Genomic DNA, 15605 nt, shown 5'->3' on the forward strand with positions numbered 1-15605 from the left:
AAAATAGAAAAAATTTCATCATTCACCGAAATACAGGGTTTTGGACGTATGATGGAGAACTGGAATTACGAACATATTTGGATATTATTATTCTTAAGGTTCCAATAAAGATTTGTCTATTCTTTTCTGAGTTCTGACAGTAAAGTAAGATTATCAGCTTCTAACTCACTGTCAGGTGTTCTAGGAGGTTAGGTACAAACATAGCCCTATTTTTCTTTATTAACAGTGAAAAAACTTCCTAAACTTGTGCATAGAGATGCAACAATTGAAATGCAAGTAATCCAACGAGTTGTAGAACTTTTATTTTGTAAAATTTAAATAAGTAAAAGACCCGTTTGGAAACTCATAAAATAAAGTAAGAATTAACATTAATTTAATCCAAGAATATGAAAATTATAACTGATAATTTTTGGTTAAATATAAAGATTCACATCGACATCATATGACCAAACACGCTAAAAATCAATTTCCTAATAAAATAAGTTTATTATATATAATTTACTCCAACGTACTTGAGTGACTGGGTAATTAATATTCCTTTACTTGAAAATAAGTAACACAATATCTTTTACAAATTTCATGAAAATAATACTTTTAGTCATCACAATTAATATTATTAGATATTTATTCTGTGATATGACTCACGAAACAAATGCCACTTTTAATAACAAGCAAAAAAAAGTAGATTAAAAAAATATGGTTTTATTTACATACATGTAATTTTAACAATCCTTTTGAAAAGTTTATAAAAATAGGATAAAGTTTTAAATTAAACTTATTTATTGAGACCAAAATACTATACTTTTGACCTGTATGGTGTACCTCTATAACAAATATGTAGAGTAGTATTCAAGCATGGTATATTGAACCCTGAAGCATATTTATAAAAAATGAAAAAATACATAATCTTATGAAAAATGAACATGGATCCGAATTAGTAGTTCAAAACAATTCTTAATCTAATCCAAGTACATTCGTAAACTCCAACGTTAACATAATTCAGAAGCAAAATGCTTTATGTTTCCAATGGCAAATAATATTATCCCAATACTTTAGGAGTCATCTAAGAATGAAACTTTTTGCTTAGACGCAATGACGAGAATGACCTCGAAGATGTTTCCGTGTGTCAAAGGATGTCTCTTTTTCATTGCCTGCGGAGACGTCAGATTCCGTGAGATCTCACCTAATTGTGACACGTGTAGATAATCCTCGTGATGTTGGCCACTTGATTGGCTTTTACAGTACCCACGTGAGTCGGAAACGCAATACGTCACGTGACTAATGTCGTGGTATGGGTCCATCCAACTGGAGTGCGCCGCGTTGCGTGCTACTAAATCTGGCTCACGTGTCCATTGTCGGTATCAATAAAAGGTTTACAATTAAGATAAATTTAACCAAACTTATAAATTCTTTTAAGATTGTATTTAATTTTTTAAATTAATATCTTCACACTTTTAAAATCTATTATTACTATTATAATCATAATATTCTAAGTTCTTAACTAAACATCAAAATATAAAATATTTTAAAACATTTAGGGACTTGCTTTTTTTAGTTTTAGAATATATATATGATACAACTTTAGATACTAATATGATTATTTACTTTTTTATTATGTGTTTATAATAAAAAACTGGAATTATTAACATTTTTATTGTAGTACTTATTTTAATAACATATAATATTTAATATTTGTTGGTATTTAGAAATTATTTTTTACACTGTCAATAAAATATATTAATTTTTTATGGTACATTATCAATAAGTTTCCAAGAGCTCAGTAGTCAGGAATCAGAAAACGATATATATGCCTGTTTTTTTTCTTCTGTTGGAGTGTTTTTAAGTCTAATTAAGGAATGGATAAACAAAAAAGTTATCTGAAATGAAAATTATGAAGTAAAATGTAATAAAAAATATTTTCTTAAATTTTTTAATTTTATGGTTAACTTAAAATATTTTAAAAACATTGTGTGTCATTTTCTTTAAAAATACACATAAAGGCATTTGTCTAATATTCTTAGGATTGCATGCATTTATCTCATTTTCACCTAACTTTATCATCTATATAAGTATGAAAAAATTCATAAAAAATAATAAAAATTGTCCTCAAATTTTAAAGAAGAAACATTATCATTGTATTTTCCTTGATAACTTTTGCATGGGATGACAATCGGAATGGGCGTTCTCCATTTATTATGTTATAAATTATAATATTTTTTTTATTGTTTTTATTTTTTAATTCCTTAATTATCAAGGTCTGTGAATTTTTTATCATTATAAAATAATAAATAAAAATTATTTAAAAATTTTAAATATCTTTTAACAAATTTAGAAAATTAAAAATTCAATTACCATAATAAATGTTTAATATTTTTTTTACAAAATGTAAGAAGAAGAGTTTGTAAGTTTAAATTATACTAACATCTTGTCTTTAAAAGGGAGAATTTTAAAGGTAATTCAAGCTTGTAAAACTAACTTATAAAGTGAAATTTGCAATCACTTACATACTACCTAACTTCTCTCTTCTACCGTAGACACATACTCAATGATCGTTATCGAGAGTCCTAACAAAGAATCACAATTCAATCACACTTATGTCTATTATATCTAGGAGAAGAAACACTAAATAAGTATCTTCTTCCTACTCTATATTGTTTCTTCCACCACCTTAGTGTCCCAACTTTGGTCACAAGCCACTGTTACCTAACTCAACAACAACTAGTGTTTATCACTGTTTTATATATCATAAATAATTGCATTATCTATCAGATGTGGGCTCCAAAGACATGTGTATTCTTAGCTAAAGATTCTAAAGATTGCAAGAACATATTGAGAGGAGAAATTGACTTTATCACTTCTCACTTCCACAATGAATTAATTATTTTATACATTTTAAAATAAAGGCCTTAATTTAAAATATTTCAAAATTATGAGAATTTAATATTAACAATTATAACTAAAACTAAAATTGCACATAAAATAAACGTACATAAAAAAACTAAAACAAAATAAGTCAAGTTTTTTGAAGTATGAGCTCATAACAAAAAAAAACTAGAAATTATATAAACCAATTACCATCAATAAAAAAAAATATGCAAATTCTGTTGAAATACTTACTATCCAAGATTAGTTATTGATATACTTATTATCCTAGGTTATTTTGCTGAGTTTTTAAAATAATTTTTTAAAATTTTAGAAAACTTATTTGTAATGTAAAGTTACACTTTCAAAATTTTAAAAAATTTAGATATAAAATATATTAAAACTATGTAGTTTTTAATTATTTATTTATAAATAGATTTAATTATATTTATTTATTAAAGTATGAAAAAATCCGGATAGTGTTTTATTGATGTTCTATAATAAATCTTTGGAATTCAACTTAAAAAAACTTCCGTTATTTTGCCGAGGTTTTAAAAAAAAAATCTTTGAAATTTAACGAATGTTAAAAAAATCTCAATTATTTTGCTGAGATTTTAGAATAAACCTTACGAATTTAACGAAGATTAAAAAAAACTCTATTGTTTTGCTGAGATTTTAAAATAAATTTTGGAATTTAACGAAAGTTAAAAAACCTTCCTTATTTTACAGAAGTTTTTGAATAACCTTTGGAATTTAACGAAGATTAAAAAATTCTATTAATTAAATCAATTCTTAGAATTATATCTACCTGCTAAATAACATCGTTAAAACTTTTTTTTCTTATAGTGAAAAAACTATGATACTATATTAAAAAATGAATTTTAAATAATCAAACTTTATAAAATTAACTTATAAAGTGAGATTTATTATCATTTATATCTTGAAACAAAGTGTAATTTTTTTTGTCCAAATGTTTTTAGTTTTGTTTCATGAATAGTTTAAAAAAACTTAAAAACATGTAATTTTGAGAAGTATTATATCTTGAAACAAAGTGTAACATTTTCTTGTCGAAATGTTTTTAGTTTTGTTTCATAAATAGTTTAAAAAAACTTAAAAACATGTAATTTTGAGAAGTATTAAAAAAGTTCTTGCATTACTTTTAGATAATAATAGAAACTGCCATGTTTTTTTTTTCTAATTTACCAGCATTCGAACACGGGTTTGGAAGGAATCAATCTTCCAATTGGTTACCATCCAAACCAATACATGCTAGTTCGTTACATGTAGTTCAAAAAGTTAAGAATTTGAAACTTAATTTATCAATTTAGAGAACTAAATGAAATGTATAATCATGAGAAAAGGATATAAGATACAGTGGATTGAATTTTTTGTGAAACTGACTTTGTACATAAATAATTTAAAAATATTACTACAAATAATTTTCAGGTAATTATATTTTAGAATTTATAAACATATATATGAAAGGATAAGAAAAGATAAGTAATTTCTTTTTTTATCATTTAGTCAATTTTAACCATGATCCTTGAGGTTTAGCTCCTGAAATGTAAATTGGGCAACTAAAAAACAAACATATAATTAGTAATTAATTAGAAAATTAATATTTTTAATAAATTCACATATATAAGTATTTATCATAATTGAAATTATTAATATTCAAAAGAATGAATGATTATGACTATATTTTATTCTTTAAAATACATGTCTCATTTTAAAGATACCTATATAATATAAAAAAATAATTTATTTTTATCTGAAAAAGATATTTTTTACTATAAAATATAGTTAGAGAGGTTTCACCTTAACAAATAGTTTATTTCATAAAAGAGTTAGTGTAATAAGAATTGATTTAACCAAAACTTAGAAAAGTCTATTTTTTTTTTCATAGTCTTAGATAAATCTCACTTCCATAATTTTTTTAACAATTTTTATTAGTTTATTTTAGTGATGAAATATTATAAGTTTATAATTTATGTATTATTCAGTAATGTTTTTTTGATACATTTTAAAATAAATTAGTTATCACATTTATAAATAGAAGTTGTGAGTTTATTTTTTAGTTTATTAAAAAAAAGTAATTTATATATATTTTTTAAATTCTTTCTTAACCTAATGAAATTGTGACAGATTAAGATCATGAAAAATTGGTGAATTATAAATCAAATATATTTTTTTATAGGTATTGAATAAATTGAATAATTTGAAGTATTTGAGAGATAAAAAAATCTAATCAAACATTTTAAAGTTCAACAGATGATCTTTTACAAAAACTTATCCTTACCTCAATTGAACTAGTCCACTTAAAGATCATGATTATTACTATACATGCACAAAAAAGAACAACAGTGCTCATATAATCATATGCATACCTATATCATTATACCCATATCCTTGATTACTTCCTATTTCCAACTTTACATGTAATCAAGTTTGTTTGGACAAGTTATGGAATCCAAAACCCAATTAAAATATGAAAACACAGCTACCTATATCTTGCTAGATAAATCAGTTTACATCAAACAAAATTTGATGTGATAAGAATTAGTTTTATCTTACTAATGTTTTAACTTTTTTTTCTTCTCCTGTCCTATAATGAGTGTTTAAGGGGAAGTGTTACTGTTTTAAGATGGAGTTTTTTAAAGTTTAACTGGATTGTTAAAAGTGATTCTTAAAGATTCATTGGATAAAATAAAGTACAATTTAAGTAGGTGAAACTAATAGTATTTTTTTACCATATAATTTTATTCTAGATATATAAAATATATGGAATGGGACTTATATTATTTTTTGTGATTTTCTATAGTATAATTATTGATCCTTAAATATGTATTATTGTAAGTGAGAAGGGTATGATATGATGTGTGATGAGATATAAATTTATTAATTTGTATACATAATAATGATGAGTTTAATTATAATTTATGATGATGATATGTATAATTTTATATTTAATTTAGTTAAGTATGACTATAATTATGTACTTGGATCAAAATAAATATTGATTTGTAAGTAGAAGTGAAATTCAATTTTTAGATGATGTGTTATTGTATAATTTTGCTTTTGATTGGTGCCTTTTAATCTTGAGGACTTTGAGTTCAAGATATACCTCTATCCATGAAATATAATTACGTATAGATATTTTAATAATATTTATCATACATTAAATAATATTTTTTTATCTAAAGTTGGTATTTTCAATATATGATTTATTTATTAATTTTTATTTTATTTTTAAAATGTAATTTTTAATTTTAAGAAACTCATCTAACAAGAATAAATTTGAATAAGAATTTCCTATTTTTTTAATATTTATAAAATAAAAAGTAAATATGTTGATAGTTTACTAAATGTATATTTAATTAATGTTAGTAGATGAAAACAAGGAATTAGTACATTTGATTACTTATATCTTTTTACTTAAAAGGAAATTTCTTTCATAGCAACAACAAAGAAAATTATTGAAGATGAAAAATGATATTAATTCTTACCTTTGTTTCTTAAGTTAGAAACATAATATGTACTTTGGCATATCCTTAAACATTAACCTCACCACCCAAAAAAACAAAAGAATATACAATAGTTTAATAAGTCAATGTACTATATACCTATATGTTACCATGATTGGTCTAAGGTATTAGTGGTGCCATTAGTTTATTTATACATAAGCAAAGTTTAAATAAACTAATTATAATATTGATAGTAGATAAGATTTTTTTTTATATGTTTAGAATATATAAAAAAGATTCGTTTATGTTTCTGAGCAATTAATGAGGTTCAGAGGAACACTGTAGTCTCAGCCAACTCTGTTCCCATGCATGCAGTTGTTTGTCTTTGTCTCACAGTGATTCCATTGCTGTGAATATGAACTTAATAAATCCTATTAAATATGATTCCCCCAAAATTTAAAAGGTTTATATATTTCTATTAAATAAAAAATAAAATTACACTATATTAATAAAAATTCCTCAAAATAAATCATGCAACTGGGGAACCTTTCTAACTGGTCACTGTCCATAATCTCTTTGCTCTTTATTCTTTAAGCATATCAACTTTTTATCCTGAAAAATCAAAAAAAGAAAAAAAAATCACAGGTAATATGCACATGTCCTTGTCAAGGATACCAAACCATGTTATGTTTATCACTCAAAGCAAAACTGGAAAAAAAAATTAAAGAACAACACCTTTTTAAGTGTTTGGCATAGTTTGTAAAAAATCTTGTCCCAATATATTCCTACATTTGAATAATTCACAATATGTAACTCATTAACATAGGTGCGTTAATTAGAAACCTCACTGCATTTTTTTTATAAAATAAATGTTCTTCACTTAAATAATCCTACTCAAATATGTTATTATGATTATTAAAGTATTAACACTTACACAAATAATTAACTTCTTTTATCCTAAATTACACTAAACTTATAATTTTATTTGTGCAAAAATTAGTGGATGATGAAATTGTTCCTTGGACAGATTAAGACCTCATCAATTGCATGGAAGAACATGAACGCGTGTCATGGGATGATTTCCAAAGCATATATTCTGCAGAAAAAGTGCCAGCGATGAGAGTGGAGAATCATGTGTTGAATTTTTTTATTTTGATAAAATATTTTTATATTTTGTAAAGAGTTATATTAATCACTAAATATTAGAGATTATTTATAAAATACAATTAAAATTAAGAGGAACTGAATTTTTATGCATTTTAATAAACAAATATTCCTTTAATTTCTTAATCAGTGAACACAAGTTTCGTTTGAAACTGAAATTAGTAACTAGTAATTAAATTAAGTTAAATTTTTACATGTTGATGAGTTGAGTGAATGATACAATGGATGTGGATATGGACATAGAGATTGAGAAAGAAGGGGTTGATCATGTGATGGGAAAAGAAAAACAGTGTTACTGAACTGTCATTAAATTAAGGATGGCCCTGACAGGGACGGTTTGGTAATATGCTATTATAAAACTGGGCGGTTAAGAAGTCAGTCTTCTCACTTGTGTTCTTCTTCAACGTCCTCTACCAGCAAACACACACTCACACCACCTCAAAGAGAGAGAGAACAACACAACTACACAAAGCAAAGCATAGCGTGACATAAGATAAAGAAAGGAACAAAGTAGAGTCGCAAAAACCAAAACAGAGCACCTCTCTGTTCTTATTCTATCTCTCTCTCTCTCTTTCTTCGCCTGTTCTTTCTCTCCCAAGGTGCCCAGTTCTAAATTTCCTTACTTTCCCGCACCTTTGGCTTCCTCTTGAAATTTGGTTCCTGATGGATTTTTCTTGTTGAGTTCCAAATTGGAAGATTGTTTTGAAGAGTATATAAAACAATGACTTGGAAAAGCAGGGGAGACCTGCTTCCCAAAAGTGTCATGTCTAAAAAATGGGTGATTTTTCTCTGTATTGGAAGCTTCTGTGCTGGGTTGGTTTTCACCAACAGGTATATCAATTCTATGTTTTTCTCTGTCTCCTTATTTTGATTGCTAGTTTCTTCAGAGTTTTCTTGATTCTATTTAATCTTGTTCATCATATATTTCCTGCTTTCAGATCTTTATAGTAAAAGTCAAAATTCAGCTGGTTTTTAAGTGCTTATTTAATTCATTGACTCTGGGTGTTGTGTGTTTATTTTTGTGAACATATTACCAGTTTTTATGAATTCAGTGTTTAAGTCAACTCATACTTTTCTCACCGTACTTCAGTTTATAAAAACTCAAAGAAGAAGTGGAATGGATCTGAATTGGATTGTCATGAATAATGAATGATCCAATCCATTTCAATTTTCTGTTGAAATTTCAGTTTCTTCATCTTTAATATGATTGACTCCTAAATACTAATGCATGTCAATTCCGCTCTCAAATAACACTCTGTCTCAGCTCAACATCTTTCAATTTTTTGCTAAAAAATTTAGTCCAAGTTCAGTTTCACCGTTGGTATTCACGATCCTACTACCAAGTTTACTTAAGTAATTCTTCTTGTGGATGAAAAAGAAATCACTGGTTCATCTTAGTGACAGCACACATCATTGTTTGTCACATCATTCTCACTAATCAATGGCGAAGAAGACCTGTGACATGTTATAATTGATTGACACTCTTAGTCTTTCCTAGGGTAGTTGCAACTGAAGCACTTATTTTTATATTTACAAGTTGGTGGAAATGGACCTTTTTTTTGGGATCTGCCTTGTTATTAAATAGCGATGGTCCAACATATTTGGGGGTGCTTTAGTATTTTTAATTGCATCTATTTGCACATCATAACAGACTCACGAAGGATCAATGAGAGCGTGGTCACTAAAGAAATTTAATTCAACGTTCATAGTTTCTATAACAACTTGACATTAATTTCTTTTCAGATTCTGATTTGACTATAATGCATCATGTTTATGTACCTACTGCGGTACTTTGTTACACAGTTATTGTGGTGCTTTGCTTATAAGAAATTTAAATGTATAGCAGGATATGGACTATTCCTGAACCTAAAGGACTTGGAAGGACAACAGCTATGGAAGCTGAAAAATTGAATGTAGTTTCAGAGGATTGTAATTCAAGAATTGTAAGCATTTGTTACATTTCCTCCCTGCTTGATCAGTTTTAATAATTACGTGGTAGTTATCAAAGGCACTATAGTTTCAATTAAATGTTTCGATGTAAATCATCCTTTGAAATTCCTGTGTTTGTGTGCTTGTCTCCCTTAGCTGCAAGAGAAGGAAGTGAAACGTGAAACTAAAGGCATCTATAGAGAGGCTTTCAAGACACAAAATGCCATACAGTAAGTTACACTTATCTTACCATTTGTAGTAATTTTATTTTGTTGTTGTTTTATACTAAACATGTGTAACTGCATGGAAAGTAGAACCCTTGATAAGACAATTTCAAACTTGGAGTTGGAATTAGCAGCTGCAAAGGCAGCTCAGGAGTCTATACGAAATGGTGCTCCAGTACCAGAAGATATCAAGATGAGTGAATCATCTGGTAGGAGTAGGTACCTAATGGTAGTAGGAATCAACACTGCTTTCAGTAGCAGAAAAAGAAGAGACTCAATTCGTGAGACATGGATGCCACAAGGTTCATAATTGCATTATTTTTCATCCTTTCTTTCTTCCCAGTTATTTTTTGTTAGTACTTTTTCTTATAATGTGTTCTTGTGATAAAACTGTAAATAGGTGAGAAAAGAAAGAAGCTAGAGGAAGAGAAGGGCATTATCATCCGATTTGTAATTGGTCATAGGTGCATACCTCAGCTCTTTTTCAACGATTATATAGCATAAATACCATCATTTTATTGTCTTTATGCATCCAACTTGTATCATATATTAATTGATAGAAATAACCTACGGTTCATCCGTTAGTCATATATTGAATTAATTGTAACCTGAGCTTTTTGGTTTTTCCTTTCTTTCACCAGTGCCACATCAGGGGGTATCCTAGACAGAGCTATTGAAGCAGAAGATAAGAAGCATGGAGATTTTCTGAGACTGGTAATGGTCCTATTTGTCTTACTGCATTTTTGCCCCAATCTCCCTTCACTTATTTGGTCTCTACTTGAATAATCACTTGACAAAATAGCATGAATTCATTTATTTAAAGGTAAAATTAAAAGAAATGCAACAAATCTGAGTGCTTTGATTCTGCAGGATCATGTTGAAGGATACCTTGAATTGTCAGCAAAGACAAAGACCTACTTTGCTACTGCTGTTAACTTATGGGATGCTGACTTCTATATCAAAGTTGATGACGATGTTCATGTAAATATAGGTATTTAAGCTTTCTCAATTTCTCATAAACTAACCTTGCTTGAGGTGTTTGTGATTAATATTGTAGGATTCTTTAAACTGTTCCACATGGATTCTTGTTTTATACTATTCACTCCTTTTTCAGCAACACTAGGACAAACTCTAGTGAGACACCGATCAAAACAACGGGTGTACATTGGATGCATGAAATCTGGGCCAGTTCTTTCTCAAAAGTGAGAATCATTTTCTTTTATCCTCTACTTTTTTTATGAAATGGTTGTAAACATGTACTCCTTTCACTTCTATCTTCTTACTTGCTCATTTTCTTGCAGAGGGGTAAGGTACCACGAGCCAGAATACTGGAAATTTGGAGAGGCTGGAAACAAGTACTTCCGTCATGCCACGGGGCAGTTGTATGCCATTTCAAAAGATCTGGCTACATACATTTCAAATAACAAGTGAGTGCTGTATCTCACTCTTGTAGGGGGAAAAACAATTCAAAGAAAATTTATGGACTAAAATGGTGATGATGCATGTGTACGTCTTTGTCTCAGGCACGTTCTCCACAAGTATGCCAATGAGGATGTGTCACTAGGCTCTTGGTTTATTGGACTTGATGTGGACCACATAGATGATCGAAGACTCTGCTGTGGTACACCACCAGGTGAAGATTTCTCCCACAATTATATATGATATTGACCTATATAAGGGACTAATTGGTATCATCAAATCATTATTCATTTGGTTAGTTTATTGATTAATTAATAACTGTCTACATTTCCATGTTCGTTGTGGCAGATTGTGAATGGAAAGCACAGGCAGGCAATGTTTGTGTTGCTTCATTTGATTGGACTTGCAGTGGAATTTGTAGGTCTGCGGAAAGGATCAAAGAGGTCCACAAGAGATGTGGGGAAGGTGAGAAAGCTTTATGGAGTGCCTCTTTCTAGTGGCATGGCGGCTAGGAGTTCCTCCAAACTCAGGAGGAAAGAACCTCCATAATGAAACTAGGCTGCAAGAATCTTCCTTTTCTTTTTGCATAGTTTTGGGAAAGTATAGAGAATTTTCATTTTACTATAGAGAAGGAAAGAGTGGAGGAGAAAAAACAAAAAGAAAGGACTTGAAGGGGATTTGACCATGGTGGCTGCCAGAATAGGAGGCTTTGGACAGTCCATCCCACCAATTCTTTGATGCTTGACGGGGCACTCTGTGTGTTAATAGTTCCATTCCATACCTATCAAGCTCCTAATAAATGTAGATATAGATTTGGTTGGATGTTGCTGTGTTTTTTCCTTTCATTTTTTAGTTCCTCACATGTAATACCATAAGACCAAATTCACAAACCTAGAAAACTGACCACTTTTGTCTGTCTTGTTGGTTATACACTATAAACTCCAAACATAGAATACATAAAATGGTTCTCAACTGCCACAACAAGGTATAATAAAGGGAAAAGACCAAAACCATGTTCCAACTTGGCCATTACCAATTCAAACCTTTGAATTCCCATGAATGGAATACCTAAACACATTGGACCTTATATCTATGGCTTTCCTAAATTGATTGTGGTACCTTTTTCTGTGGTTTTGTAAGTCATTAAGTACTACTTATATGAACATTTTGTTACAGAAGAGAATCGAAAACCAGTTCCATGAGTGCACATATACCTGCACATATACCAGTTTCATGAGTGCACATGAAATTTTTAACCACTACACTAATAAAGTTGGTTAAGTCATTAAGTCACTCAAGACTTTTTTCTAGGAGCTTCTTAAGGTGTTGAAAATTGCAAGCAAATGGTTTGAACCAAATAAATTAAACGTATGATGGAGTTAGGTACAACAATGGGGATTGTGACATTGGATGAAAAAACTTAAAAAGTCTTTCTTTTTTGTGGTCAACGATCTAGAAAAGTCCAAAGTGAGAAAATTACAAGGTTTAGGGATTTAGTTCTATGCTCTCACCAAGATGGTGGGCCCAACTACCCTATCCAACAGACATGGTACAATTAGTAATGAAGTAGTATTAATTGTTTGATTAAAGTAAAACCCTAGCCGTAAAGAAAGGGGTGCAGAAAATGTAGTTGAATACTTGAAGTTGCAACTATCACTTTCCTTCTGGTAATCACTTTCTTAGGAACAAGGTAAAAGGAGCCTCTTCTGTACCAACTGTGCCAAGAACACACACATAGGGTAATAAGAAGAAAATTGATGTTATTATGGTACAACTTCACTGGGGCCAGTACACAACTCATGTGCAGAACCTAATATTTAATTACTTAACAAATGCTCCTAAGAGATTCCTTAACAACTTGACCATGTGTCCCACAAACTCAAAACAATGTTTTTGTAAAGGAGTTTAAAAGACAAAAAGGGAAAAAACTATGATCATGACTTACAATGGCATGTGGATTTCTGAACGGGAATAATAACGAAGCAAGGGAAAATAATAGAAAAAAAAAAGAGGATTTGTAAGAGAATTTTTTTCCTTTTCTTTACTAATAAGGATTCTTCTACTAACTAAATCATATGAACTAACAAAGATGGACTACTTTAATTAGGCTTAAAATATTTTCACAAAAGTTATAAAGCAAATGACTATCCAATTTGGGTGAGTGTGTATAAACTTTAGATTATCAAGTTTTTGTAAAATGAATTGAAGTATAAGTGAGTTTAAAGTACTATTAATGTTTTATTTTTGAAAATTTTTTAAAAGTATTTTTTTAATAACACTTGATATAAATTTGTCTAGTTAATACAACATTATATTTTTTTTCATTTGTGGATACATGCATTTAACAATAATAAATATAAATTTAAAAAATAATTTTCGAAAAGGGCTGATATAATTTCACATTCCCTTTTGTAAAGAACCTAATTAACCTTTTTGAAACAATTTTTTTACTTTTTAACTTGTTGACCATTATTTGGTTCCTACAAAGAAAAAAGGACTGACAATTATATACATTTAATAAGTGTAAAAAGGTGTATTCTTTTAAATGGCTATAATTAGTTCCAGTTCTAAGATTTTAGGGGCTAATAATAAATGAGTGAATGTGTTATTTTCTAATGATATTTAAATATATTTTTAGTTTATGCAGAGGAGTTATTATTATTATTCATTTTCATGATTTTTTGGGGTGGTTTATATCTCTAATTTTTTTTAACAGGAGGGGGCGAGTACTTTTTATTCCCACTATTTCTTTCTTAATTTAATATTTTTTATGGGTAACTCACTTTAAATTGTTAAATTAAAAGAATAAAAAATGTAGATACAAAGTAATTTTACTAAAATTATTTTAAAATAATTTCATCCATCCCTATTTTATATTTTATTTTACTAATCATTTTATTGTATTTAAATTTTCTTTTGCTAATCATTTTTATAAACAGATTCAGAATAGAGACCAATACTTCATCTTTGTTGAAAACAACTTTTTTATACCATCTTCAAGCTCCAAAACCAAAAGCTTCTAGCTGCAGAAAGATAAGAGAATAAAAACACATTTTAAAAAATATACTGATTCTATTTATTCAATATGAAATCCTCTTATTCCTTGTCATATCATTAAAAAATTTACTAAAATCAATAGGAATATTTTTACTATATTAATAATCTTTACTAAAGTCACTTTACATTCACAATTATTTTTTTCATCACATTTTCCTTAGGCCTCTAATCATGTTGTACTCAACTAAACTCAATTACATTTTTAAAGTTGGGTTGGATTTTATAGGGCATCCAAATTTAGAAATGGGATGAATAACAAGTTTATCACAAATTTCAAACTCAATGCAACAAACTAAACTCAACTACATAATATTATAATAAAAATATTATTTGTCTAATAAATTTTCTATAAAAACAATTTGATTCTTATCATATTAATATTATTTATAAATAGGTTCATTATAAATATTTCATTTTCCTTGTAAATATTTAAAATACTTATTTTAAGATTTATTTCCTTAAAAAATGATTATATTTTTAAATTACTTAATATATGATTTATGACTTGATCCAATCCAACCTAATAATAATTTGTTAAATTGAATCATGTTGTTAAATAAAGAGGGTAAACCCAACTCAACGCGATAAAATTTAACTAAATTAGATCAAAAAAACTTAAACCCGACTCAACTATGCCTACTTATATCCTCAATACCAAGTAGTATTCCTTTATTAAATCCCTCTTTGAATGTATATAGATTATAAAAAAGAGTTCATAAAAGTGTAATATTAATTTATTATCAAATAAGACATATGTCCAAATCAAAAGGCCACATGGATAGATAATAATCAAAATTATAGAAAATAATTTGCAAAGAATTTAAAAAAGACATATCTATTTACTATTCATTATTTCCATATTTCTATTTATACGATTTTCTATTTAGATTTTAGAAAGAAACTTGAATATGTATATTGGAACTCTTTTTTTCCTTTTAAAAAATAACATGATATCATCTAATGTTATAACAAGCTTTTTAACAATAACAGTTGATAAAAAAATACTATTTTTTTCTTATAATATTTATGTCATATATAGTATTTGTTTTAGCAAATTTTCTGTTTAAATTTAGTTTAACTCTAAAAAGTCCAAAGATTTTTTATTATGTAGTCTCCATGCTATAAGAAAAATGATAAATCGTGAATGAAAAAATAGTCACTAAATTATCGAAAACTGATTTAATGATCAACAAAAATTGGTCACTAATGTCTTGATCATTGATGCATAATAATTGATTTGGTGACCAAAAATCGTGACTAATTTAGTGACAAAAAACTAAGATTGATTTAATGATCGAAAACTTTGACTAATTTAGTGTTCGAAAACTCTGACTGAATTTGCGATTGAAATCTATGATCAAATTTGTGATTGAAATTTGTAATAAAGTGTCGGAATCTGTAACAAAAATCAATGTGATTTTAAAATCTTAATTTCGTCACTAAATTTGTTACTAATTCTTTATTCTTTTGAAATTCTTTTTCTAAA

At 27.9% G+C, this 15605-nt stretch overlaps 1 protein-coding gene across 3 annotated transcripts; it reads left to right on the top strand.

Annotated features, from left to right (window-relative positions):
* Nucleotides 1-7839: 7839 nt before the first annotated feature.
* LOC137835550 (putative beta-1,3-galactosyltransferase 2) lies at nucleotides 7840-11976 on the top strand. 3 transcript variants are annotated; one of them, XM_068644109.2, is made up of 11 exons: nucleotides 7840-8321; nucleotides 9337-9433; nucleotides 9576-9649; nucleotides 9734-9945; nucleotides 10044-10107; nucleotides 10285-10357; nucleotides 10514-10634; nucleotides 10758-10845; nucleotides 10945-11070; nucleotides 11167-11276; nucleotides 11411-11976. In XM_068644109.2, exons 1-11 carry the CDS (start codon nucleotides 8212-8214, stop codon nucleotides 11557-11559), a joined length of 1224 nt encoding a protein of 407 aa, XP_068500210.1. In that variant the 5' UTR covers nucleotides 7840-8211; the 3' UTR covers nucleotides 11560-11976. The 3 variants fall into 3 exon arrangements, with proteins under 3 accessions (XP_068500210.1, XP_068500208.1, XP_068500211.2); XM_068644107.1 differs by having other exon boundaries at nucleotides 7874-8321; nucleotides 9334-9433; XM_068644110.2 differs by lacking the exons at nucleotides 7840-8321; nucleotides 9337-9433; nucleotides 9576-9649 and having other exon boundaries at nucleotides 9859-9924.
* Nucleotides 11977-15605: the final 3629 nt, after the last annotated feature.

This window comes from Phaseolus vulgaris, chromosome 5 (assembly GCF_051622355.1).
Source record: "Phaseolus vulgaris cultivar YP4 chromosome 5, ASM5162235v1, whole genome shotgun sequence".
Lineage (NCBI taxonomy): Eukaryota > Viridiplantae > Streptophyta > Magnoliopsida > Fabales > Fabaceae > Phaseolus > Phaseolus vulgaris.